This window comes from Protopterus annectens, chromosome 11.part0 (genome assembly GCF_019279795.1).
Source record: "Protopterus annectens isolate FY-2018-M chromosome 11.part0, PAN1.0, whole genome shotgun sequence".
NCBI lineage: Eukaryota > Metazoa > Chordata > Ceratodontiformes > Protopteridae > Protopterus > Protopterus annectens.
The window spans coordinates 200027338-200054110 of NC_056745.1; the positions used below are offsets into that span (position 1 = coordinate 200027338).

At 39.6% G+C, this 26773-nt stretch overlaps 1 protein-coding gene across 1 annotated transcript in view; it reads right to left on the reverse strand.

Annotated features, from left to right (window-relative positions):
• Positions 1 to 26773, reverse strand: part of DDX11 (DEAD/H-box helicase 11) — a 1280855-nt gene that overhangs the window by 1115944 nt on the left and 138138 nt on the right. The window contains exon 4 of the mRNA XM_044087617.1: positions 12167 to 12253. Within this exon, the coding sequence (XP_043943552.1) occupies positions 12167 to 12253 (87 nt within the window). The remainder of the gene's footprint in view (positions 1 to 12166; positions 12254 to 26773) is intronic.

Here is a 26773-nt window from a genome sequence, read left to right on the forward strand (position 1 = left end):
ATTTGTCTTGCAGATAGCAGGGTTTTTGTGGCCACTTGTTTGAAGTAGGTTGTCAAATGAATTTGCTTTTCTGGCATGAGGTAAGCCATCTGGGAAGTTGTATTCAAGCTTGCTCCCAGGAACATAATTTGTTGACAGGGTACCAGGTGTGATTTCTTTTTGTTTATGGTGTACCCCAGCCAAGTTAGAACCCTTTTACAAAGGCCAGATGATTCAAACGTATGTCCTGGCTTTCTGCCTGAATTAGACAATCATCCAGGTATGGGTATATTTGAATATTTCTTTGCCTGCAAAATGAAATAACTGGAGCTAGGCACTTTGTGAATACCCTGGGTGCAGTAGATAAGCCAAAGGGCAGTGCAGAGAACTGATAGTGCGTGTAGCCTGCTTTGAAGCGTAGGTATCTTCTGCAAGATTCCCTGATTGGGATGTGCAGGTATGCTTCTTTTAAATCTAGTGTTGCCAACCAGGCATCTTTGCCTAGCATAGGAAGTAATTGGTGAAGAGTCAGCATCTTGAATTTTGGAATCTCCAAAAAGGTGTTTAGAGTAGACAGGTCCAGGATAGAACGTCATGAATTGTCTTTTCTGGGTACCAGGAAAAGTCTTGAGTAGAAACCTTGTCCCTTTTCCTCTTCTGGTACCAGTTGAATAGCCCCCCAATGCTTAAGAGAGAAAGTACTTGTTTTTGTGCCTCTGCCCACTGATTTGGGGTTAGGTCCAGCCATCCACTTGGCGTTGGCAATGTGTGGAAGTAAAATCTGTATCCCTGGGACACTATATTTAAAACCCATTTGTCCTGGGTAATGAGTTCCCAATTCATTGCATGAAGAACAATCTTTCCCCCCAAAGGGGCAGTCAGTTGATAAGTGCTTGGAAATTGTAAAAGGAAGTCATTCACACAGTTTACCATAGGGGGGAGTCTTATTATTCTCAGACTTGGAAGTGGAGGGCCCCACTGCTTAGTTATGCGAGTCCCCTGGGACTGAAACCTGGGGTTTTTGCTGTGTCTGGATTTGGCTTGAAAAGATCTGGAAGGGGCTGGAAAGGACCAATTCTTAGACGGCCAGTGCCTACTAAATTTAGGAGGCTGAACTTGTAAAAAATCTAACAGTTTGCATAGATTTAGCTTTATCTGCCATCTTTTCAAGAACTTCCTCAGCCTTGTTGCCAAACAGGCGGTCCTGATTTAAAGGAGCATCCAACAATTTAGTTTTAACACGATCAGGCAAGGATTGCTCCTTAAACCAAGCATGCCTTCTGATTACAGACCCAGTAACAGCAACCCTGCAAGAGGCCTCTAATGAATCAAAACCACATTGCAAAGTATGTTTTTCAACTTGTTTGGCAGAATGCATTAAATCCTGTAATTCTTTATTTTGCACACAGTCAGGAATCAACATCATTTTCTGTTTAAGCAGTCCAATAACATGTTGCTGACATTGTAACATATGAAACTGGCAGTTTAAAGCCATAATGGGCAAGGTTGCATAACTGTAAACCTTCTTACCCCATCTATCCAGCACCCTGGAGTCTCTATCAGAAGGGGTAGGATTTTTAGCAGTAGAAGCCTTAATGCCCTTGGGCCCCTGTGAAATAGTCTCTGGATCTGCAACAGGATTTTTAAAAAGGAACTTGTGGGTCTCAGGGACCCTGTAGTATCTGTCAGGTTTTCTGGGGGCAGGAGGCTGGGAATCAGGGGCCAAACTAGATTCCGAGAAAGCATCATCAACAATGTCTAGTACAGGAGGAATAGCTAAAGGCCTATGCTGAGGTAGGAGAAGAAAATCCCTAAGCTTCTTTTTTGAATCAGAAAAATCCTGGCTTTCCCAGTGGAAATGCTCCCTTAGAGTATGTAAGGTTTCCCCAAAAGAAAAATCCTCAGGAGGGGGAGCAGAGGGAATAGAGTCCACTGCATCATAATCCTCACAAGTAGGTAAGAGCAAATCTAGATCAGAAGAGTCAGAAAAAACAGAATCCTGATCAGAAGATTCATAATCAACTTCAGTCCTAGGCCTCTTAGAAGGGGGGGGGGGGGTTGACTACCCCTGATTAGAGTTATCAGATCTTCAGCCATTCTTATCATTTGTTTTTTAGGCATAGAGGCCTGAGCATGTGGCCTGGGCTTCGTTTTTTTACACATGGATCGAGATTTAGGCCTAAGTAAAGAAGGAGGCATCGGTTTAATATGCAAGTCCGTAGGCCTGAATACACCCGCAGAAGTCGGTGCCTGCACAGCGGCTCTGGACCCATCCAAGGTAGAGACATCCGTGGGTTCCATAGTTGAAGCATCTCGCGGCATACTGGACTCCGAATGGGTCTCAGTAGAGGACTGCGAATCAGAAGTACCGGGCATCAGGGGCTGCAAAAGTACCTCACTGAGTACCGGCGAACTGGCGACTGGCTTAGGAGAAGCGTCGTTGCCAGTTTTGGACCCCGGCGGCCTGTCTCAGTCTTTATCTTTGCGTTGTTTCGGAATCCTGGTGGTCGCATGGCTAACCGATGACATTTCTGGATAATTAAACCGAGAACCAAAATATTTTGAGGCGAAAATATACCAACGACGGATAGTGCACTGATTAAATAAAGCACAAAACGGACAGCAGGGTACGTCGTGGTCAGGGCCTAGGCAAGGAATACAGTACGAATGAAAATCTTTATGAGGTATTTGCTTTCCACAAGTAATGCAATTATTAACTTTTACTGACATTGGTAAGGAGCAAGAAAAACTTACCCCAATGGGGTACTTAGCTTTAGTTGAAGACTTTGGTTCTGAAACTAGAAAACGAAAATTTCAGGAGTCGGCCGACCGGCAATTGCGAACTGTTTCTGCTTCAGGCACTGCACATCAAGAAAGACTGATGTAATGGCGTCGGCTGCATGTTTTATACCCCTGACGACCTGACGTCATGGAAGAAGGGACAGCAACCGATGCAGGACCCAAGACTTTGTTAATCAGGTCGACAGAGGGCTACCTGCAAGCAGAAAACCCAAATGTAATGACTGCAACAGTGAAACACAAAGATCAAACTGTTGCTTGACAACTGCATTAACTCACCTCTCTCTTCCAGCTTTTTAAGCACCTCAGCTGAGGAACTGCCAAATAGTGATTTTTATCAATTACGCATTTAACAGGCAAGCCTTTATATTTTCAGAGAAATTCTGCAGTCTAATCCAGGCATTTCTATTCATAAGACATGAGAGTACCAATAGCCGACGTTCTGTGTCCACAGCACCATAAGCACATTTTATAGACAGTTTTGTGACCTTGGAAGCAGAATTCATTTCCAGCAGACTGGATTTAACGTCTGAATTAAGGAGGTTAGCCAAATATTGGTGCATGTTTGTAAAACATGACAAGAGATATGTTGTTATATGTGTTGGCAATGTATTGTCCTAAAAGCCAACGTGGAGGATGTGTCACCTTTTTTGTCAAATCTATCAAAGGCAAGACTGTCCTTGTCATTGGGATAATACTGGCCAAACAAAAGGTTTTAAGTACTTCTATCTCCTCCTAAAGAAATGATGGAGAAAGTGATGCAGAGGTAAAGAGATTATCTAAAGCACCTAAAGCAGGCAAAGGGAGGTGTCAACACATTTTGGTGAATCCATGCTAAGGAGTTTCTAATAATCTCTTTTGTGGGTCAGACACTTCTTTTCCTTTTTAAGGAATCTTTTTCCTTTTGGAGATGGTATCCTCAGAGAATTGTGAGGTATAGTCCAACCCTTAGTTTTTCTTTTTAAACACCTTTATTACAATTATGACAATACACAGGCACATATACATTAAAAAAGAAAACAAAACAAAATCACATTAACATTTTTCATATTCATGCACCATACACTGTATACGGGTTTTCTTTCCTTTTACAGAAAGGGTGACCCATACATTGGCATCCTGAATAGAGAACGAACATTCGCTAGCAAGGTGTTAATGTACAGGTAATGCCCACTGTAAAATGAGTCCGCCTCTTCACAGCAGCATATTAAGGGGCCTTGAAGTCAGAACAGTAAGGAAGGTAAGGTCAACATTATTTTACGCTTGCTAAGGAGCACTTTTGCTGTTTATTAATGTTAAAAAAAAGTGTGTGTTTATGTCTGTGTGTGAGTGCATGTGTGCATGAAAGTGAGTGACATTGATCAAGCCATTATTTTACACTCACTAAGCAGCGCTTTTGCTGTTTAATGAGTGTAAAATTAAAAGCAACATTAAAAAAGTTAGCTGTGTGTCAGAGAGAGAGAGAGTGAGAAAGAGTGAAACAGATAAACAGTGAGAGTGATTGACCAGTGGCAGCAGGAGTTAAGAAAAATGTGAACCTCTTACCTCAAGAAATCTGGATAAAGCCTAAAATAAAGGGGATAACCATACCTCTCAACTGTCCAGATTTTGAATGTTCAAATTTTTGCCTATTTATTGCATTGCTCATCATACCACTTGTAGTTTTCTGGAAATCGTACAGAATTAAACTCGCTAAACGGTGACATACATTTGAGTTTTAGACTTCTTATCCTTTGGAATATGCATGCCAGCACAAATCCTGTTATTCTAGCAACTTCCTAAGTTTATGCAATACTTAAAACCTGTTGCTAATTTTAGACCTTTGTCCCCCCACCCATTATTTTGTAATTTGTCCAGATTTATTGAGCTTAGAAGTTGAGAGATATGGGGGGGAGGGTGCAAAGGCTAAAAATTAAAAACAGATTTTAAACATGGCTGATATTAAATTAGAAAGTTGCTAAAATAAAAAGGATTTGTTTTAGCATGCATTTTCTGAAGGAAACAGTGTCTGAAACTCAAATTTAAGTCATTTATTGACTTCAGTCCCCAGTGATTGCCAATAAACCACAAACTTGATGAGTAACTACAACTTACTTAAGTACTTGATGAGTACTTGTCTACATAGCTCACTTTACACGTCTCTATCTGCACTATTCTTCTTTTGTCTTTTTCCCAGTTAGGGGTCGCCACAGCGGATCATCTGCCCGCTCATGATTGGCAGTGGAGTTTTATGGTGCCGAGTTGCCAGCCTGGAGCCCAACCTTCCACAGAAGGCACAAACACACACACTCACACCTAGGGCCAATTTAGAGTGTCCAATCCACCTACTGCATGTCTCTGGGATGTTGAAGGAAACCGGAGCACCCGGAGGAAACCCACACAACCACAGGGAGGACATGCAGACTCCACACAGAAGGCTCCTCAGCCAAGAATCGAACCGGAGAACCTCTTGCTGTGAGGTGACAATGCTAACCACTGCACCACCGTGGCCGCCCTTCTAGCTGCACTATGAAAACTGTAATTTTTACATGTGCCTCTTTCTTTACAGTACCGTTTGTTATATATCCTTATATTTCTACTAAGTCTGTTCCTGTTGTATTGTTTTTGTTTCTGCTGTAAAAAAACTCAAATTATCTATTTTTTATTGTATTTTTAGTTTCTTTTGATTTCTATTTTCAATATTTTAAATTATTATTAATCTTCCTTCTGTAAACTATAATTTTTATGGTACGAGCCTGAGTATCAAAATTTCATACAGTGACATTCTTTTTCCCTCTGTGTTGATCTGTATGACAATAAAGTTTACTTTGACTTTGACAAAGGGATCAAAAAACTGAGGTAAATATCTGGACATTTTTTTGCAAATCTTATATTTTGGATGTAAAATACTTCCTCCAAAATCAATTTACACATACTACAGCAAGTGTGAAACATTAGGTGGAGGAACTGTTTTACAATAAAAAGAGAAGTAAAAAATTTTACTGACAGCCCATTTTCTAAGCACAGTAATGCCCTCCAACTGTGGCGTTGGGCCTCAGGATACCACTAGATGAGTGTTTACACAGTAACACACACCATGCTGGGCATTATTGCTTGCTTAACTATTTGTCACTCCAACATTAAATAAATCATTCAGTCCCTCTCCATTTTCTTTCCTTTTAGCAATTACTCACTCTAACATTACATAAACTGTTCAATTAATTCCTTCTCTTAAACCTCACATTTCCTACTGAACATTATTCTGCATGTATTGTTCCCATAAATATAATTTATTTCTGTGCAATTTTCTCCCTCCCCTTTGTAAAGAACCTACCTGTAGCTCTTATCTCCTTCACAATATTCACTACTTCAGTTACAGATAATTTATATTTTGATTTCCATTTTCTAATAACTGCTTTTTTGTCAGCCACAGCATTAAATTTAGCAAGGCCTTAGTATGCATAGGCACTTCAGAGCCTGAGTCCCTGCTCAAGAGAATTATTTCCTTAGTTACATTCATTTGTTCCCCAACATGTCTGACAGAGTACAATGCAGAAAATTTTTAAAGTCTGTCAACTCATTAAATTCCCAAAAAGCATGTTCGAAGTTACCTTTCTCTTTTCCATCTCACCTCCAGCATTTGCTGTCTACCAGAGGAAAATTTTTCTGAAGCCTGCTTGGGATATAAAAATAGCTATGCAAATACTTCTAAGTAATACTCTGAAACCTTCTGGACTTGGTTGCATACTTTGAGTCATACACACATCCTATTGTTCCTTTATAAACTGCCTTGTCCAGTCTTTCTTCCGAATTTTTTTCTAAACCACAGCTTACCCCTTCTTGATCAGATTCAGCACGACCTTTCTTTCAAAGGAAGACGCAACTCTTCCTTTAAATGGAATGGATTTAGAAGATGCTGAAAAGGATGGTTTAAGGGATTGAATAGCTTTAAGTATGTCCTGAAAGAAATTAAACCAGTCCTTCTGGCCCCTTTTTGAGAACAGGGTTAGGAGGATGAGACAGCTGCTTTGTCTTCAGAGTACAATTCGTTGGCATCTTGAGATGAATAGTCTTTGGAGCTGAACCAACAGGCCAAACTTCCACAAGAAACCTGCCGACATCTTCCTTCACTAGTACTTGGTGTATGACTCCCTCACCTACACTGGTACTTGGTGTACACCTCCCTCACCCTCACTGGTACTTGGGTGTACTCCTCCCTCACACTCACCAGTACTTGACATGTGCTTTCCTCACCCTCACTAGTACTTGTTGTGTGCTTTCCTCACCCTCAAACAAGACAAGTGGTTCCCCCTTCCTGGCAATTTCTGCCAAACAAATGGTCTGAAGGAATATGCAAGGTTCCTGGGTCATAGTGTTCTCCAGAGGGGACTTGCTAGAGGGCCTGGGAGAAACAGTCTGACAAGTCTTAGAGCTGCATAAGCACCTCAGTGGTGTTGTCTGTGTCAGTCCACAAAAGAAATGTGGATATTCAGGTTCCATCACTCAGATCTTGACTACCACTTTTTCTTCTTTGACTGAGGAAGAGATCTGCTGCTGTGGAATCAGACGACATGGTCACTCATGCTAAATCTCACAGGTATTTAAGAAAAATGTTTCAAAGAATTCAGCATGCTTCTAACAGTTTCTGGTGTAAAGGACAAACAAATCTGACATGAAAAGATGTTGGGCTCCTAATCCAGGCAAAAAATGCAACTACAACGCAGGTCTTTTTATGGAATTTGTCTCCCACAAGAACATTTTCTCTTTCTAGCAGAAGTAAGAGAATTCTTTTGAAAAATCTCAAATAAAAAGCATGGATCCCCAATGTGGTACTCATCTGCCAGTTATCTATGTAGCTGAAGTAACCACTGAAACTATGAGCCGCTAAGCTGACAAAAGTCTGCATAAGTGTACTAATGGCAAGAAGGTTCTGAGTTTGTTTGACCATACATCCCTCATCTGCCAACACATACTCATATGCTAAGTGAGGACATGTGGTGTGTGAACAAGGAGCCTGAAACTTTGTAGACTAGCCGAATGTACAGTATCCTTGGCAGGATGTGTCCCATATTGCAATAGGTACTGCAACAGTAATCTAAATGGACATCTTCATGATGTTAAGAATATCAAAATCTCACCAAAGGAGTGTTACCTGGAAGGGAGTGTAACGCCCGTGCACTGGCCCAGTAATTAAGGAGCCTCAATCCTCACCACTAGCACCAGTGAGGGGCGTCCACATTGGGAGGATAACAAGTACACACACAGTAAAGTACAATTTCCCTTAAGAGCACACAGAGATCACAGTCAGTCTGGGGCTGGTCTCTCCCCTTCTCTTCAGATCCCCAATAAGACTCCCCACTGGCACAGCTATAGGGTACAGATCTCAGCAGTGGTGAAGCCAAAACCTCCAGCACCCTCTCTGTCCAACCAGTGCTTCATGTCCCTGCCCAAGTAGCTCACACACACACACACACACACACACACACACACACACACACACACACACACACACACACACACACACACACACTCTCTCTCTCTCTCTCTGAGATATGAATTATATACAAACCCACAGACACTGCTGGAGAAGGCTGGCACAGGTTCTCCAGCTATGTCCTCTCCTGCTCAGACTATAAGGTAGAAAACACTGCCACCAACCACTACTTATCAGCTACTATAAGGCCCTTCCCAAAGGGTGACCAGTTCCACTGTGTGCTATTACTGTTATCCAAATAGTAAGTGTAACCCAGGGCTAAGGCTATTGGAGTGGCTTATACAGTATCACCAAATATAGGCAAGTCTCTACACAAAACAGCCACAGTTGAAAAGTTAAAAAATATTTAATAATAAATAATAAAAACACAAAACAACACTCATTAGTTCAACATACTGCTAATAGAGTTCAGAAATCACAGGAAAATACTTTAAAACAATATTGTAGGATAGTCTATCATAAACACAGAAAACAGCTAGACTAATCTGGCTATATTCCTATCTGTCTAAGAGAAACTATGTTCTAAATTCTACTTACAAGGCAAAGTGCTGGTGAGTTGTCAGCTTCAGAACAAAATACAAAATGCTAAATCTTTCTCTCTGAGAAAGTCTTAAAATGATAATACACATTACTGCTGAGTCATTTCAGATTACATCATTCTTGACACTTCTACTTAAGTTTCCCAGGCTCACAGAACTTAAAATTTTAACATTTATTTTTGTAATCTGCACCTGCCAGGAAGCCACGGCAATAAAAAACACTTTACATGTAAAACCTTGTAATTATCTCTGTCTTAGAACAATAGAAAAAAATTCCTAGCCCAGACATGCTATCTCCTAGCTTGAGATCAGTCATAAAATGCTTTACTCATCAGCTTTCTTCCAGCAGGGTGTACTCTGGTTACATTTTTGAAGCTCAGAACATAACACGGTTTTCTTACATTTGTTACACAAGCCTGTGGATCATATTAATATTTACAATGACATAGAATTATTTATAAAATTCTATCTGGCTGGGCTGGAAGCCCCTCTGTTTTTCACAGGGAGATTCAGGAAATCAATCCAAGTAAGCTGGTAAGTTCTGGTCACATTCTGGATGCATGAACATGGACGATTCAGTCCAGTTACTTCAGGATGCAGGTCTCCTTTTAAAGGTTACGTACAAGGCCACCTCATGGGAAGACTTTATAGGAAGACCTTTTGAATAGTGTCCAACTTCCAGTTTCCTAACCTTTTTCCATAGGTCTGACAACAAACCCAGATGCACAAAGTTCCTCCTTCATGTCTCTGTGCTAGGCACCTTCAAAAGCTACTATCGGAGAATTAGAAGTAGCTCCCTCACATCCCTCTTCATTTCTGCTGGCTGGCTGGGCTTAAGTACTAGCACTTCTGTTAGCAATTCACATGCTCCATTCCTAGGCAATACAGACAGTCTGAATGGGGGTCCAAGCTAATGACTTCATGACTGCAGAATACTGACATGGTTTTAACATTTTAGCTGCCAAACATAGTACATTTCTTATGACAGACACTAGAAATGAGTTCTAAACAAAACATCATGCTATAACAAAATATCCAAATTTGCTACTAATGCCAAATCCGTCACTCATCACTGCTCTCCCCTCCACTCTCTAAATTGGCTTGAACTCCCCAATCAACTGACCTTTTTCCAACTCACCATAGCCCATAAACTACTGTTCCATCCAACTAGCTGTCCTGCTCTTTCCAACATTCTTCTACCCTATAGCCCCCCAGATCCCTTAGATCTTCTCATCAAAACTTGATCACTGTACAAAAACCCAAGTGCCCAGCTGGCCAAATGCTTTTATTCTTCACCCTTGCTAAAAAAATGGAATGCCCTACCCACCTCTGTTAGATCCTGCCACAACCTAAACAACTTCAAAACATTACTTCATTCCCACCTCTATCTAAATAGAATTTGCAACTGCACTCTTCAACCTACTCCTTTCAAACCATCCTCCTCCTTCTCCCCAGACTAACTTCCATTCTCTACTAAACTCTCTTTCAGTCTCTCCTAAATCCTAGCTATATAGGCCACTTTTACATTTCTAACTTGATGAATCAACTGCTAAGTCACCCTAGGCTGGCCTTCTTTTTCTCCTCTTCTCTCCTATATTCCTAGCTCAAGTTATTACCTCCTGCTTTCTCTAACCTAAAATATTTTACTTCATTTTTTTCTTTCTGTGCTGAAACCTAACTAAAAATGTTAATTTTACTATTTTGCCATTAGACTTTTCTATTGTAGGCTGTTTGTAAAATCCTGTTTCATCTATTGTTATATTTTTGTCTGAACTCTTTTGTAATCAATATTGTTTGTTGTTTTTGTGGAGCTTTTCTCCCTGGGCCTCCACTGAAAACGGGCCCCAAAGCCCAGTGGACCTCCCCGGTAATCAAATTGAAATAAATAAATAAATAAATGTCATGAAGGTTTTCAGCCAGAGATGCATGCCTCTAAACTCAAGAATAAAAATCTGAATTATGACAAACTTCCTCCAAGTTCAGCAACAGCAGACTGACTTTCTTGATAATTCCACTTAAATTAGGGCTCTGAGATTTGCTCTTCTGTCCACTTTTTGTTATTGTTTATGTTAACTATATGAATGACAGTAAACAATGGTTTCCATTTCTTAACACTGGAAAATATACATTTTTGAAATGTCATGTTTTTGTTTAACCTGACCCAACAATGTGCCACAATTTTCTATCCAGCTATGACTGTGTTGCAATTATCACAAATTAAAATCTGCTTTCTTTTCAGATACCTAAAATGTATTTTTAGATAACTGAAACTCTTTTGAGATTCCCACATTATTTAACTCTATGACATTCAAATAAATGGCCTGCTTCTTTTTATAATTTATTATGATCTTCCCCTTTCCCTGCTACTCTTCCTAGCCATATAATGTCTGCCTTCTACTTCTTTCGGTTTTTGAAGCAAGAAACCAAATGGATGCCTAAATGGCAATGCTTTGCAGATAGTATTTAACTGTTAACTGCAGGAATATAACCTTGTTCTGTAACACAGAATTAGATTTTCAAGGCAGAAAAGAATCACTTGGCTTATGCAGTCTGCCCATTTGTGTGGAGTCTGCATGTCCTCCCAGGTGCAAAGCCTGTTTTACCAAGAGATAATCCCCTCCCCACATAAATACTGCTTTATGCTTTTACTTGCCATGTTTCACTGCCATCCTCAATCTCCACAGAAAACCAATAAGGAGATAATCGATGTATGGCACCATTCTGACAGTAAGGGCAGTGTTTCCTGCTTGACCTAACTTTAACCCAACAGTCTCCTCTCAGCATGCCTTGATGTTAGTAAGGTTCACACGCATGTTACCAAGCACATGCCATTCTTTGCAGAAAAATGGCCTTCTACTTCTTCCACACATTACGTCTGCACAAATAACTCCCGATCTGTACTGGGACTACTGGACTGTGGCTAGACAGGAAGCCCACCCTGCCACTGGGAAAGCTGAGCCAACATTCTAAGTCACTCAGTCCATCCCCATATAAATACCACCTGCAATGTCCACGACACTACTTTTCCCATACATTCTTAAATTCTTTCACTATTTTTGACAATTTTCCCTCTTCAGCTGTTCTAATTATCTAGATTATGCACACATATTCTTAATCATAGTCTTAATGGTGTTTGACCTTTAAATTCTCAGAGAAGGTGCAAATGACAATTAGCCCTTAATTCATCACTTCATCAGGATCCCACAAAATATCTGCAAAGAAAATTCTCCATGATCCTGTCTAGCCAATAATCAGGTTTTCATTTTTTTTCTCATTAGTTTAATTTAGATTACACATAGGGAAAATGGAAAACATGCACAGCATGTCATTCTAACTGTTTCAGCTGTAATCATGCCACCTCTGTTAGAGAACTCACCTTGCGTTTAGAAGCATACTTAAACTGAACGTTATGACGTATCTGCTCCAGTCGCTCCTCTCTTTTCCTTCTTTTTATCTCTTCTTCCTGAGTAAAAGTAATAGACAAGTATGTTACGTAATGTCGGGCAGAGTACCTCATTAACCCTTTTTAAGTGCAACCTTGATAACTGGATGGGGGAAACAGAAAATAGACCACTTGGATTCCACCTGTGTCCCTTCTGGGACAGGGGCATTGGGTGCTGACTTGTCAGAATATGGGATAAATTTCTGGCTAGGCTTGTAAGGGCCTCAGGGCCAGTAGCCTAGTACGTTCCTATGACCCTATGTTTACTAAACACAAAAAAAGGATACAGCATCTCTGTCAAACTGATAACCTGAAACTGGTGAAAGTCTACATTGCTACCACACAGGTAACCAAACTGAGCCAGATAAAAGGATTATTAAGTATTACCATGATAGAATTGCTTTTCTAGAATCATGACTAAAGCATTCATTTTGTAATATTATGTTAGGATGAGACAGACATAAAAGCATCATAAGCGACTTTTCATTAAGCAAAAGCAAGAGTGCAAAGTCATAATATATTATAAAACTATGTTAAACTACCAGTCTAAAATGATTCTGCCATGTAACAATGTAAGTGAAGGCCAAGAAGCTGCAGATTGCTCCGATTAGGATCTGGATAAGGATATTGTTTAACTCCTATCTCCAGTTTCCATAAAAATCATATTCTGTAAGTAGGCAGGTTTTAACAATACAACAATTACAGTGATCATTTTATGCATATCCATTCATCCATCCTCAACCCTTTTTCCCCATTTCACACATATGTATATATAAATAAAAATGTTCTGTAAATCTTCCAGTATGATCTCAAAAATCATAATACATGCCAATAAAAAATGTAATGCTGAGACCACATAATTAGTGCAAGCTATTCACTGCAACACAAGTTAGTGAATGCTTTTGTTCCTTACATCTGACTTGGAACATCTTCAGACAGTAAATGAACCATCACATGTATGTTAAATAGCTAGCCACACCGTGTTACATGACAAAATAACAATAAAAATATTGTCAGTGTCAAGACAAAATAAAAATGTTACAATCACATTCTATCTCCAGAAATATAAATATAGATATAAACCAGCTTACAAAAAGCTTAAAATCAACATTTTGCATCCACAAATGACCCTCTAGCCAAGTATTAACCAGGCCCAACCCTTTTAGCTCCCAAAATCAGGAGCATTCCGCTGCCAGTAAAATTCTCTGTTATCCAGTTTTGTCTCAATAACACAGCCCCTGTCTGAAATGTCCACTTTTTAAAGAACATTTATATATAAATATATATAGATATATAAACACACGCACACGCCAATATATTTTCTTCATATTTTTATGAAATACAAGTCAACCAAGATAGCCCTGCTGCACCAGCTTCCAAATTTTTACACCAAGCTTAAAATGTAGTGCAATTGCAAGTGGCCACTCTTATTTATTTTACATTTGTTTACCGTGTAGTGTCCGACTGGGCTGGGAGCCCATTTTCAGCGGAGACCCAGAGAGAAAAGCTCCACAACATACAATACAATTTAGACAGTAGACTAAAAACAGTATGTATCAATACATATTAATCACTACTGACACTTTCACCCAAAAAGTAATTCTTTCATTGTTAGCATATACTGTTTTCATATGTACTTAAAAGGGACAAACAGTGACAAATCTACATGCATTATGGAAACAAGGTTGGGTAATGTTTGTAGCACTAGTCTGAACACCAGTATTGCCTATCATATCAATTCTCTCCCTTTCAGAGAGGGACTTCATCAGTTTTAATATGAAAAAATGTGTTTTAACACCCACTGCTTTTTTTATCCCATTCATGCCATCAGACATCTCAATTTTTATCAATATTTTAATATACAGTGCATCTATACTAAACTGTAAGCACACACAGCTAATGCTGATCTTCAAACTTTTATTTAAAATTAGAAAATCAGACACATTTACGTCTTTGTTTAAACCTTGTGATAATGCACCAAATTTACAAGTAATAATGTTTCAGGTTTCAGTAATGCAGAAATGATATCACTTTAATAAAGGGAAAGCTAAGATACTGGTAAACAAAGTTTGCAAGTTCCTCCATGTACTTCCAAACAATGCTGAACAACTACATTATGTAAAGTCACTGTAACATCGCACAAGTGCTCCAGTATTCTTGCTTTTAGACTTCTCCTGATTTGGCCAATATATATATATATATATATATATATATATATATATATATATATATATATACATATACAGTGTGTGTGTGTGTGTGTGTGTGTGTGTGTGTGAGAGAGACAGAGTGTTTATGTGCCCACCCAATGAGATAAGCAACATGAGCGCTACTGCACTTGAAGTACCCATTTAAAAAAATTGGTACCCCGTTAATGGTTGTACCATGAAGATTCCTTATATGCCGATAAACATTACCTTTCATAAAACTAAATTTTCCCAAAGACTTACCCCTACACAACTGGAATTGGGATCTTTAGAAAAGGGAAGGAGCAAACTACATAGGGAAAATGGGAATTTTGAGAACATTATATGCAGAGCAGGAATGAGGTTTAAGAGGCAGGATTTGAATGAGTTATATAATGCTTAACTGACAATGACTGGATGGTTTATAAGTAATGTATAATGTTTACAACTACAGTTGTTTCATTGGTGTCTGTGACGTAAACTGCAACTAAAGTGATATCATTTTGTATGTTTTTCATTTATATAAATGTAAGATTGCCTTTGTAATATCTGGAAATTTAATAAAGATGTTTGGAAAAGAAAAGCTTACCCCCTGAAGTAATATCCAAAGGGAATACGAGAGGGATCAACAGATCATGCAAACTGAAATCTCTTCTATATGACAAGACTAATTTAGAAGGCAAAATGTTCTTAAATGATAGCTCATTAAAATACTGTACCAGTGATCCAACACAACTTATATACTAACAAAAAATGATCTTATTGTTACTTTGGTGATGATCACTTTAGTATCCTTGTGCCTCTTACAAGAATGGCTTGGACTACTGATTTTAGCTAAACATTTCTGGAACTGTTGTATAGCCATATTTTCTGCCCAAAAATCAATCTAAAAGACCATTCTTTACATGCACAAACTCAGAAATGGATGTGATTTTAATCCCAGCCCTATATACAGTGGATATAAAAAGTGTACACACCCCTGTTAAAATAACAGTTTTTTGTGATATAAAAATGAGACCACAATAAATCATTTCAAAACTTTTCCAACCTTTAATTTGACCTATAACCTGTACAGTTCAATTGAAAAAACAAATATGTTAAGGGGAAAAAATACAAAATATAAAAAACGTACAATAAGCTGGTTGCATAACTGTGCGCACCCTTAAACTAATACTTTGTTGAAGCACCTTTTGCTTTAATTACAGCATTCGGTCTTCTTGGGTACAAACCTGCCATCAATTAAAGAGACCGTGATTAATCCCAAATAAAGATCAGCTGTCCTAGTAAGATTTTCCTGACATTTACTCAGTTGTCTGCTACAGCAAAAGCCATGGTTCAGAGAGAGCTTACAAAGCATCAAAGGGATCTCACTGCTGAAAGTTATCAGTCAAGAGAAGGATATAAAAAGAAATTCCACAGCATTGGATATACCATGGAACACAGTGAAGACAGGCATCAAAAATTGGAGAAAATATGGTACAACAGTGACGTTGCAAAGAACTGGACGTCCCTCCAAAATTGATGAAAAGACAAAACGAAAACTTACCAGGGAAGCTGACAAGAGACCTACAGCAACACTGAAGGAGCTGCAGGAATTTCTGGCAAGTACTGGGTGTGTACTACATGCAACAACAATCTCCCGTTTCTCCATATGTCTAGCTTATGGGGCAGGGTTGCAAGACAGAAGCCTTTTCTTACACAGAAAAACATCCAGGCCTGGTTAAAATTTGCAAAACAATACATTAAGTCTCCCAAAACCATGTGGGAAAATATGTTATGGTCTGATGAGCCCAAAGTTGAACTTTTTGGCAACAATTCCAAAAGGCACGTTTGATGCAAAAAAAAAAAAAAAAAAACACTTCAATTCAGCAAAAGAACATCAGCCCCACGGTGAAGCATGGTGGTGGCAGTATCATGCTTTGGGATTGTTTTTCTTCAGCTGGAACTGGGGCTTTAGTCAAGGTGGAGGGAATTATGAACAGTTTCAAATACCAGTCACTTTTGGCCCAAAACTTTTGGGCATCTGCTAGAAAGCTGAACATGAAAAGAAATTTCATCTTTCAACATGACAATGACCCAAAGCATACATCCAAATCAAGAAAAGAATGGCTTTACCAGAAGAAAATTAAAGTTTTGGAATGGTCCAGCTACAGCCCAGACCTAAATCCAATAGAAAATCTGTTGGGTGACCTGAAGAGGGCTGTGCACAAGAGATGCCCTCGCAATCTGACAGATTTGGAGCGCTTATGCAAGGAAGAGTGGGCAAATATTGCCAAGTCAAAATGTGCCTTGCTGAAAGACTCCTACCCAAGAAGGCTGAATGCTGTAATTAAATTAAAAGGTCCTTCAGCAAAGTATTAGTTTAAGGGTGTGCACACCTATGCAACCATCTTATTGTACGTTTTTTATTTTTTATATTTTTCCCCTAACAGATTTGTTTGTTTTTCATTTGAATTGTACAGGCTGTAGGTCACATTAAAGGTGGGAAAATTTTTGAAATGATTTATTGTGGTCTCATGTTTTTATATCACAAAACCTTGGCATTTTAACAGGGATGTGTACACTTTTTATATTCACTGCAGTTCACCAATTGGCTGGCAATTTATGAGATAAGGTGGGTAATGATTAGTCACAAAGTACACTTTTTTAACTGCTGTAGGCTTCCAATAAAGTTTACTTTCAGAAGCATAGTTCACTTTTCCAGATAAAGTCACAGCCAAAAAATTAACAGAATGCAGTCTTACCTCTCCTGCGAGTCTACAGCCCAATGTGTGGTAAAGAGAATCTAAAACATCTTGTAATTCCTGATGGCTTACTGTACATATGAAAAGCCTGTTATGACTACAGTTACTACTGTTGTTGTGTCTTTTGGCTTTTCCCAGTTAGGGGTCGCCACAGCGGAAATGATTGGTAGTTGATTTTTACGTGCCAAGTTACCAGCCCTGACACACAACGTTCAACAAAGGTACGCCCATTCATGCATGACTCCAAGCAGAAGACGCTCTAGCTGAGAATCGAACCGGACAGCGTCTTACTACAGGTGTTAAAATGCATTTGGAGTGCTAGCTCCTGCATCTCTGGGTAGCTATATTAAAGTAATGCACACATGACAATTCTTGACATTATGCCCCTTTTCAAGCAGTACAGGTAATGCCCTTGCCCATCATGATTCATAATGTGACAATCACATAGACATATAATGGTTTACATTTTCTAGGTATCAAATGTTGGAATCTTTTCACAGCAAACATAAGGACAGAGATGCAAACTGTGCAAGTAACAGAAAAGAAATGGGGACCTCAGTAGGACATCCAAATCCCTGACGAAACCTCACAGAAAAATAACCAGCCAGACTGGGAAATCCTCTTCTCCTGCAAAGACCCACAAAGAAGGGTCCTAAATGGCAGAACAGTTCATTAAATAGAACAATGTTATACAAGCTAACTGCCCTTGTGGGCCATTTTAAACCTAGCTAATGTCTCCTGGTGAAAATCATATCCTGTGCCTTTTGTATACGAGGCAAACACCTTAACCATTATGCCAACTTTCATAACCAGCTTCTGTGTCTCAAAAAGGATAGTACGTGAGATTGCTTATTTTCAATTTTTTTCTTTTCTTTTACTATATTTTATTTGCCCCCATGCCTGTTGAACATCAAGCCTTCCCCAAACGGACTTCAGCCCATCTGTTCTTCCATACTGGGGCGTCCTCAGAACCAAGAAGCTGAGAAGCACCCAGAAAGGCCATTTCAGGCAGCCGTGAGAGCGGCTTATGTGCTTCCCAGCATCCTAGTTATAAACATTTGAATAGCCTATCCCTCCCAGCTGAGGGAGTGAGGAGAAGAGGTGAGCAGCCCACACCACCACTGGGACCTACAATACCCTCCCCTCTGGGAGTGCATGCTCCAATGCACCTGCTTATAGTGGCTACCACAAGACAATGACTTTGTGGGCCGAAAGTCCACCACCTCTAGGATGTCTACACAACTGCACCCCTCTTCTGATCTACCAACCCCCTCTCCTGAGATGGAGATATCCATTCTCCCCTGCCAGCTGTGTTAAGCACCTGCACTGCTAACTGAATTTAGATCACTTGGGCTGTAGTCAGAGCATAGCTAGGGCTTTATTCTACACCACTGGAGCTGGCTGCTTCTTTTCAAATTTGTGTGTAAATGGTCCCGGTATAAAGAAATACATACAAGTCATGAAGCAGTTAGTTTTTGGGGAAATCTGGATAATTCCAGAGATGAAATCAGATGAAATATAAATTCTATACAACTGTAAGGAAAATAATAACCCTATTCAAATTACTGAAAGAGAAAGAAATACCAAACAACTCCAAGAATCCTCTGACAAAAGCACAAAAAAAAAGGCCGAGTTAGTTCAACTTCAGTAGGAAAAGAAAGTCTAAAATCTTTTACAAAAGCATGAGTCAGCTCTGCAGCTATTAGTTTCCTCATTGTTTACTAACCATATCACTAATCAATCCAAAATAAAACATAACCTTTTATGAAGAGAATTTGCACTTACTTTGATCTGCAAACAGTTGGTGAATGAAGTGCAAGAATCCTTAGAAAAAGATTTAAAGTAATGATGCTTTGATTATCTAAGTTGTAAATAAGCACCACTACACAGCATACAAAATATGGTACAGCCTATAGAACAGCTAATATGGCGTCGATGAATACCCACCCATCATCAAACATTTCAGCAAAGCAATACACTGGCATCTGGCTGGATTCTGCACTGCATTATGTCCATCATCAAGTAAAAGGTGACGGACAGTTCTGAACAACTAAACTATCACACAAGGCAACCAGGGTTCTTACCCCTGAAGCTACTGACAAGAAAATTGTTTCTTAGAGTGGTATCTGCACTTCTGCGCACCACTTATTGTAAAAATGCCAAAGTAAAACACCTGTAGACAGCACTCAACAAATGTCTGAAAATTAATTGTCCTCGATTCCAATAAGGGATCTCTTGTATCACTACTACAAAATTTCTCTGGCTCCCTATATCAACCGGAGCCAAGCTGCCTTCTGACATGCCTACTTGATAACTTCATTGCACAGTGCATTGTCCTAAATTTACAAGAAAAATCCTTTTAAATAGTATTTATTCTGACAACTTATGAGTATCCTTAACACTTGCTCAGCTTATTTAATTACTAGTTCAAAACATTTCCCAGATGGCTCTAGACAGAATTCCCTCCCTTCAGAGTTTGGTTGCATTATTAATCACAGCACTACCACCCATTCACACAGACAGAGGATAGCTTTACCACTCCATGTTGACTGGCCAAATGCCTGCTGCAACTACACTATCTCAGCCCATCATGACTAACTCTAACTAACAAGTTGGTAGGTGCATATTACTTTACAGTCTCTCACAGCTTTTACTTTCCACTGCTTCACTTAGTCAGCATCCATCTTGTTTTTCTACTTCGTCTCCTCACTTGCTTTCATTTTCTCCATTTCTGCCTCATTTATCACTCTGTTACTTCTACTCCAAAACACTAAATAAAACGTTAAAATATGAGGCTGTTACTACAGGATAAAAATATTATGACTTAAGTGCTACAAATAACTTACTACTACTCGAAAAAAAAAGCCTTTCCATTTGGAATTCATTTTAATAGAATGAAATACAACTCTATTAGGTGTCAATTTGTCACGCATCGATTTAATTTACAAACATCACTGTAAACCTGATAACATTTTTTTTCATTCTCCCTCTGGCAGGTCGAAGTCCCCACTGATAAAAGGGCTGAGTGTCAACCTGTGGCTAGCTGGCAGTCCATATTATTTATGCTGCACTCTTTTTCCTTACCTTATTCTCGATATGCTGTGCACATCTATGTCTGTGGAAGAAATGAGCTGTGCATTTACCCATATCTTACAACACAGCTGGAACCATAAGTCTGTACTGCAGGTTGGCTGAAAGCTCCTTCCCTCTCCTTAGGAAAGGAGGACCTGCAAAATGCCACTAATTAACAACCCCCAAGGTCAGCTTCATAAGAATCAGGATGATGTCTTGTACTGCAGTCACGGATCCATCCCATAGAGCTGCCTAACCTAACAGGAGTTTTAATGGATACATTATAATCCACTGACACATCAATGTAAACAAAAGTAGTAGCATCATTCTGTACTTGTAAATTTTTGCCAATATTTTAAAACATTGCAACTGCACCGCAATATGTTCATAGGTAGGTACTAGGCAAACAGACCAGGAGATCATTAATGAACCTAGCCCAAATTCACAATTACCAAAGCAATATCTTCTTAAGTGACTTGCTCAATGTCACACAGTAGGCAAAACCTCTTTGCTAACTAACAGAATGGTCACTGTCATTTGGTCTGAATTATTTATTAATAGGTTCAGTCACAGCCTCACCTCAGGCTTTATCCCTACCGAATGATGCACTGCTACAGTCATAAAGGGGGAGCAACTACAGACCCTGGCAATTATCACCTCATTAGCCTGATGAACCTGATATGTAAAGCTATAGAGTGCATCATCATCATGGATATAGGAACTCTCCAAACTCTAGACCCCACACAATTTGGCTTTGTGAAAGGGAGATCATTCCTGTTCAACCTGGTGGATAATTTGGCTTTGTGAAAGGGAGATCATGCCTGCTCAACCTGGTGGATTTCTTTGAGTCAGTCACCAGGGCTGTGGATAAAGGTAAGGCAGTGCATACAGCCTACCTCAATCTGGCCAAGGCCTTTGATACCATTCCTCACTTGTGAATTATTGATAAACTCATCAAACTAGGCATCAACCCCTATATCACTAGGTGGGTTGCAAATTGGCTCACAGATAGAACAACAGTGTGAAAGTAGCGGACTCCAAGTCAGACTGGGTTAAAACTGGAATTAGCAACACCACTGGGTACTCTTTTCAAACACAATCTGAGCACTGACTTCATGCCAATGGAATAGAAAACGGCTACCGTCATCCCTTTGCACAAAGGGAGTGCATCCACTGACCCCGGGAACAACACACCTATTAGCCTGATCAGCCTTATCTCTAAGGCCATAGAGAAATAATCATGGACCTTATCAAAGATGTAGGAAATCTCCAAACGCTCAACCCCACCAAGTCTGGCTTTGTCAAGGGGAGAGCATGCCTGTTAAACTTGGTGGACTTCTTCGAGACAGTCACCAAAGCCCTAGATGAGGTAAATCTGAACATATGGCCTACCTAGACTTAATCAAGGCCTTTGACACAGTCCCCCATTCAGGCATCATTGATAAACTCACCCAACTGGGTATCAACCCATATATTGTCAGGTGGATTGCAAAATGGCTCACGGATAGAACTCACATGGGACTCCACCTCCTCCAGCCAACCCGTAACCAGTGGTGTTCCGCAGGGATCAGTTCTGGGACCCCTACTATTGGAATCTACTTCTCTGAAGTACAGGCAAAAGCTAAAGGTCTGTGGTTGACCAAATTTGCTGATGACTGCAAACTAGGAGCGGTCATTGAGCCTCCCTAAAGATGTCAACATCCTGCAGGATGGACTTACATAGACTAATGATTGGTGCCAAAGTCATGGTCTTAAACTTAATGCAAAAACTGCATTATAGTCCCCTTCGGCAAGGACGATGTTCATGCAAACTACCACATAAATAGTAATACCCTAAACACACATTCAGTGGTGAGAGATCTGGGCACACAGGTTGACAGCAACTGTACATTTGATTACCATGTGTCCATAGTGGTAAGAAGGACATTTTATAGTGCATCTCATAAGCAAGGGCACTGCCTCCAGAAAAACAGAGGTCATAACCCCCGCGTACTCTTCCCTCAACAGGCCAATAATACAGTACCATGCTTCCTTTAGTATGCAACCTTTCCAGGCACCTGCAGCAAGTGGAGAGACCATAAAGGTTCCTTACTAAGGAAATTCAGGGTCTCCAGCATCTGTCATATGTGGACAAACTGAAATCACTGTCGCTTTACTCTATATCATACAGACTGCTCAGAGGCAACCTGTGCCTTGTATATAGGGCGATCTTTGACCCTGCTTTAATGGAAATGCTGCATATTAGAAAGTCAATTGGCACACAGGTCACTCACGTAAAGGATCTTAACCTGATATGTGACATCAACAGAACTTGCTGGAGGGACAGATTGGTCTCACCTTTGGAACAAACTTAAAATTCATATTAAACAAAGCCCTTCGTTGATCCTATTTAAGCGTAATTTGGACAACTGGATAGGAAACTGGAAATTCAACCTAGGGATTACACCGGTCTACCTCCTGGACAGGGGTAATAGGCGCTGATTTTACTGTCTGCTCAAAACAGACACTCTAGGGAACTAGCTTTGAACTTAGCTAAGCTTTTAAGGGCTCTAGGACTGTTGGCCCAATAACTTCCTATAAGCCTATGATCCTATGCCTTTAGTTGGCTACCCCTGATGTCCAGATGCTTGCTATTGCCAGTAGCATTCTAAATTAGGTGGAAGCACAGTTGAGTGGGTAAACTGGTCCGGTTGACTGAGGAGGGAAGTGTACTGGTCAAAGTCTAGAAATATAAAAATTAAACAGATGTAAGAAAAAAAAACAGGTAGCAGAGGAGGCAAAGAGATACGATATTTTTGCTGACAGTCATTACTACAGAGCCTCTCAGCCTGCTCTGGTTAAATACGATACCACTAGCTATACCCCAGGTCAAAGTAGGATGGACAGGACTAAGTTACACACGTACAGTCAAACTGGTAGGACACTAATAGCAGTTTGATCAGGATAATATTACAGTGGCATAATACTACAGTGGCATCTAGTTATTGCAGTTTAGTAAGCACAGCACTCTTTATAGAAAAGAAGCAAATATTTGAGTACGTTATGTGTACAACAATGCACCATGTGTACATGGTGCATAGCAACGCTGGATATGCTATATGAAAAACAATGCCAGACATGCCACATATACAATAATGAAGGATACACCACGTGTACAACAATGCCAGATATGCCACATGTACAACAATGCTAGGTAATTGTGGAGCAGGTTCAGCCCTTCCACTGCTGTCACAAGTGGAAAATTGGCAGCAAAACATCACATTTCTGCTTTGGAAATTACAAAAATGATCATTATTAAAGGTACTACTCTGAAAGTTACAAAGACATAATGTTTGTCTTTATATATTTTGAGCTTTAGATGAAATAACATACACACCCCACCCCCGGTTAGATTTTGCAACTGGCTCTCAATGTCCACAGCAATTCATTCAAATGATACATCTGTGACTTCTGAAAACAACCCTTTATTTTTAAGAAAATGATGCACTTCTTGTTTTTGCACTCTTGTCAAGGATTCTTCTACTTGCACTTGGATTCTCTCTTCTCTTCTGTGTGTACTTCAGTTTACAACCTCAATGCAAAATCTTCTGATTCCATCCACAGCTTCACTTCACTAATGTGCTAAATTTGCTCTATAATTCTCTTTGCGGTGTCTTCGTTTAGTTTACTGTATTTGTTTTTTCAATCACCTTGAATGATCCTTGCACCTTAACCAAGAATTTGTTTCCATGGAAGGCACTAAAACGACATTTACTAGGATATACTCTTTTTTTTTTTTTGTTAGCCATAGACTCACTGTTGCATCTACTGGGGTCTCTGCGTGTGCTCCTTTACTAAAGGCGTATCCCAGCTACAGTCAGTCTTGCAACCTAACAGTTTTCTATCAAACTTTAAATGGTGTGATGTCTTCTTCCACAGTTTCCTTAGAAAGTCCAAGCAGTTTTCTGGTATACTGGCTGTATAAAAGTGCAAACAATGTAAATTCAGTTAAAGCTTTAGTCACCTCTTTTACAGCAAACAATGAGTAGGGTAATGACTGGTCCCAGTTTTTGCCATATGTGTCAATAACTTCTCTTAGCATGGGAGGCTGGCATAATGGTTAAGGTATTTACCTTGCAGACACAAGGTACAAGGTTTGATACTCATATGGGATAATCTGTTAGGCTTAAAATGGCCCACAATGGCAACTAGTACAAACCTATATTGAGCGGGATAGATTTCTGTCCCAAAGACTCCCCAGTCTGTGGAACAGATTCCCTCTCCATGTCAAGCAGAGTACCTCTCTAGCCCTCTTTAAGAGGAACCTAGATGACTGGATGGGAAACAGAAAATATACCCCTGTGATCCCAACTGTGCCTCTGCTGGAAAGGGGAAACAGGTACTGACTTTGAGGGAACATGGGCTAGGCTTACACGGGTCTCTGGGCCAATAGCTAGTGAACCTATAAATCTATGAATATGGTGTTTTATTGAACCTCTCTACTAATCCAGTCTGTAAGTGACAGACTGGAATCTTCAACTATCTGACTTTAAAACACTGGCATTACTGATGCAATATCCTTGGCATAAAAGTATCTCTTTAGGGATTGCCACTCTAGAGAATAACATTACCAGATCTCTGGAAATAGAATTAATATTAGCTTTGTATAATAACACTTTACGAAAATTGTGTAGCAAAGTCCATTGATGCTGGAATATACTAATGTCCGTTGATGGGAGTAAGACAAGTGGTCTAACTATCACTTTAATAATAAGTAGTCCAAAACAAGTGATCCAATGACATCTGATCTAATGATGTTCTTCAGTATATTCTGCAAGATCCAACTCTGAAAATGAAGGTTTATGATTTTCTGATCACCGGTATGAGTTACCTAAACATCTGTAAGTAACAGAGTTTGCTTTATGACAGTGTGCTGGATTGTGACAACTGGTGTGCACTTCCAGTGTTCTTCCACTGTAGTGTGACCGTGGAGTTGTTATATACAAGTTCCAGGGTTTAGAGCGCAAAGCTGGGTTAGATTGTTTTTAGATCAGTTGTATTTAGATATTTTGAGCTTTAGATGAAATGATATACACCCCCATTACTACATTTTGCAAGTGGCCCTCACAATGTCCATAACAGATTCAATTGACACCTCTGTGATCTGCATTGTGATCAATAAACTCTTAAATCTAAGAAGGGGTGCAGTTTTCTGACATTCTAGACAAGAAACACGTTTTTTTTTCTTTCATTATACCTGGTCAGTACAATCTAGCTAGTACTCTTGCCTTAGTTTTGTCCATCTACAGGTGATCCTCAAACACATGACTATGGGACAACCACATGATTAGTGTCCTGTAAGGTTTTGGCAATAAGAAATGTAGAATGTTTCCCTTTCATTACTTACTGTATACAAGAGGTCATCTTTTAACTCAAAATAAGGGTAGGAAGTAATGGGAAAATCCTGTGCATTATACTCCCCATACAACCTTGGTTATACTCATTCTTCCCCACATAAAGTATCGTCTCTCCATTCCACTCTCATAAAGTTTATTATATAGCTTGCATGTAAGTCCTATAAGCGCTTTTCTTGAGGTGGATAATGTAGCTCCCTCTCCAAAAAACACTGGTACTACATCTTATTCTATACCTTACCCTAAGGAGGGTTGTTCTAAACACACACGTCTCCACTTTACAGTGTCTGCTACCATTACAAGCTTCTCAAATACTCTTTTCTTTTAGGTTGCAGTAAAGCTCTCACTCTTCAAAAGTTCTCAGAAAAGATATCTTCTGCTTTACTACTTTACTTACAAATACCTGCTGCTTAGAGTCTACCTTTATCTGGGTTTTCTGCTTGACGCTAATAGAAACAGACTCAATACTGCATTCTCCTGCTTAGTTCAGTTTTAGTATTCACTTTGTTCTGAAAGCCCTCGCTTTGACAACATTTCTATTTTTGCTTTGTTTTTGCCCTAACACTTATTGGACACAGGTAGCTTGTAAATGGTTCATCTCCCAGGCCCCTGCTTGTAAATGTTTCATCTCCCAAGGCACTGCTTACACTACCAAGGGTACCAAAATTTGTTAACTATTTGGGATGCATGGCTAGGCTTAAAAAGGACTCAGTGGTCATTAGCCTAGTACACACCTATGAACCTAAGTCTCTGTATAGACTTTGTCTTGTAATGATTATCACTTGATTTTCTATCAGTTCACCTTCAGTCCTTATGTTGATATCTACAGTATTGGCTTTCTGCTGCTCTATCACTGAGGCTCGTTTGTGGCAGCCAGCACAGCCCTTTTTACTGTCTAACCACAAAAATTCTAGCTTATATCTGTACATTCCATGCCAACTCCTTTCTCATGCCTTTATTCTGTACCTCTACAAGTGTCAGTGTCTTTGTCCCCCCATTCATATGCTGAATGGCTGCATCAAACTGATGCTATGCCCTTTACTTAAGTGTATCAGCCTGCCCCACTGCGTCTATGGATTCTCCCTCACCTCACATTTCCCATACCAATTTAAAATAGGGAATTTTTTTTTAACATTATATCACAAA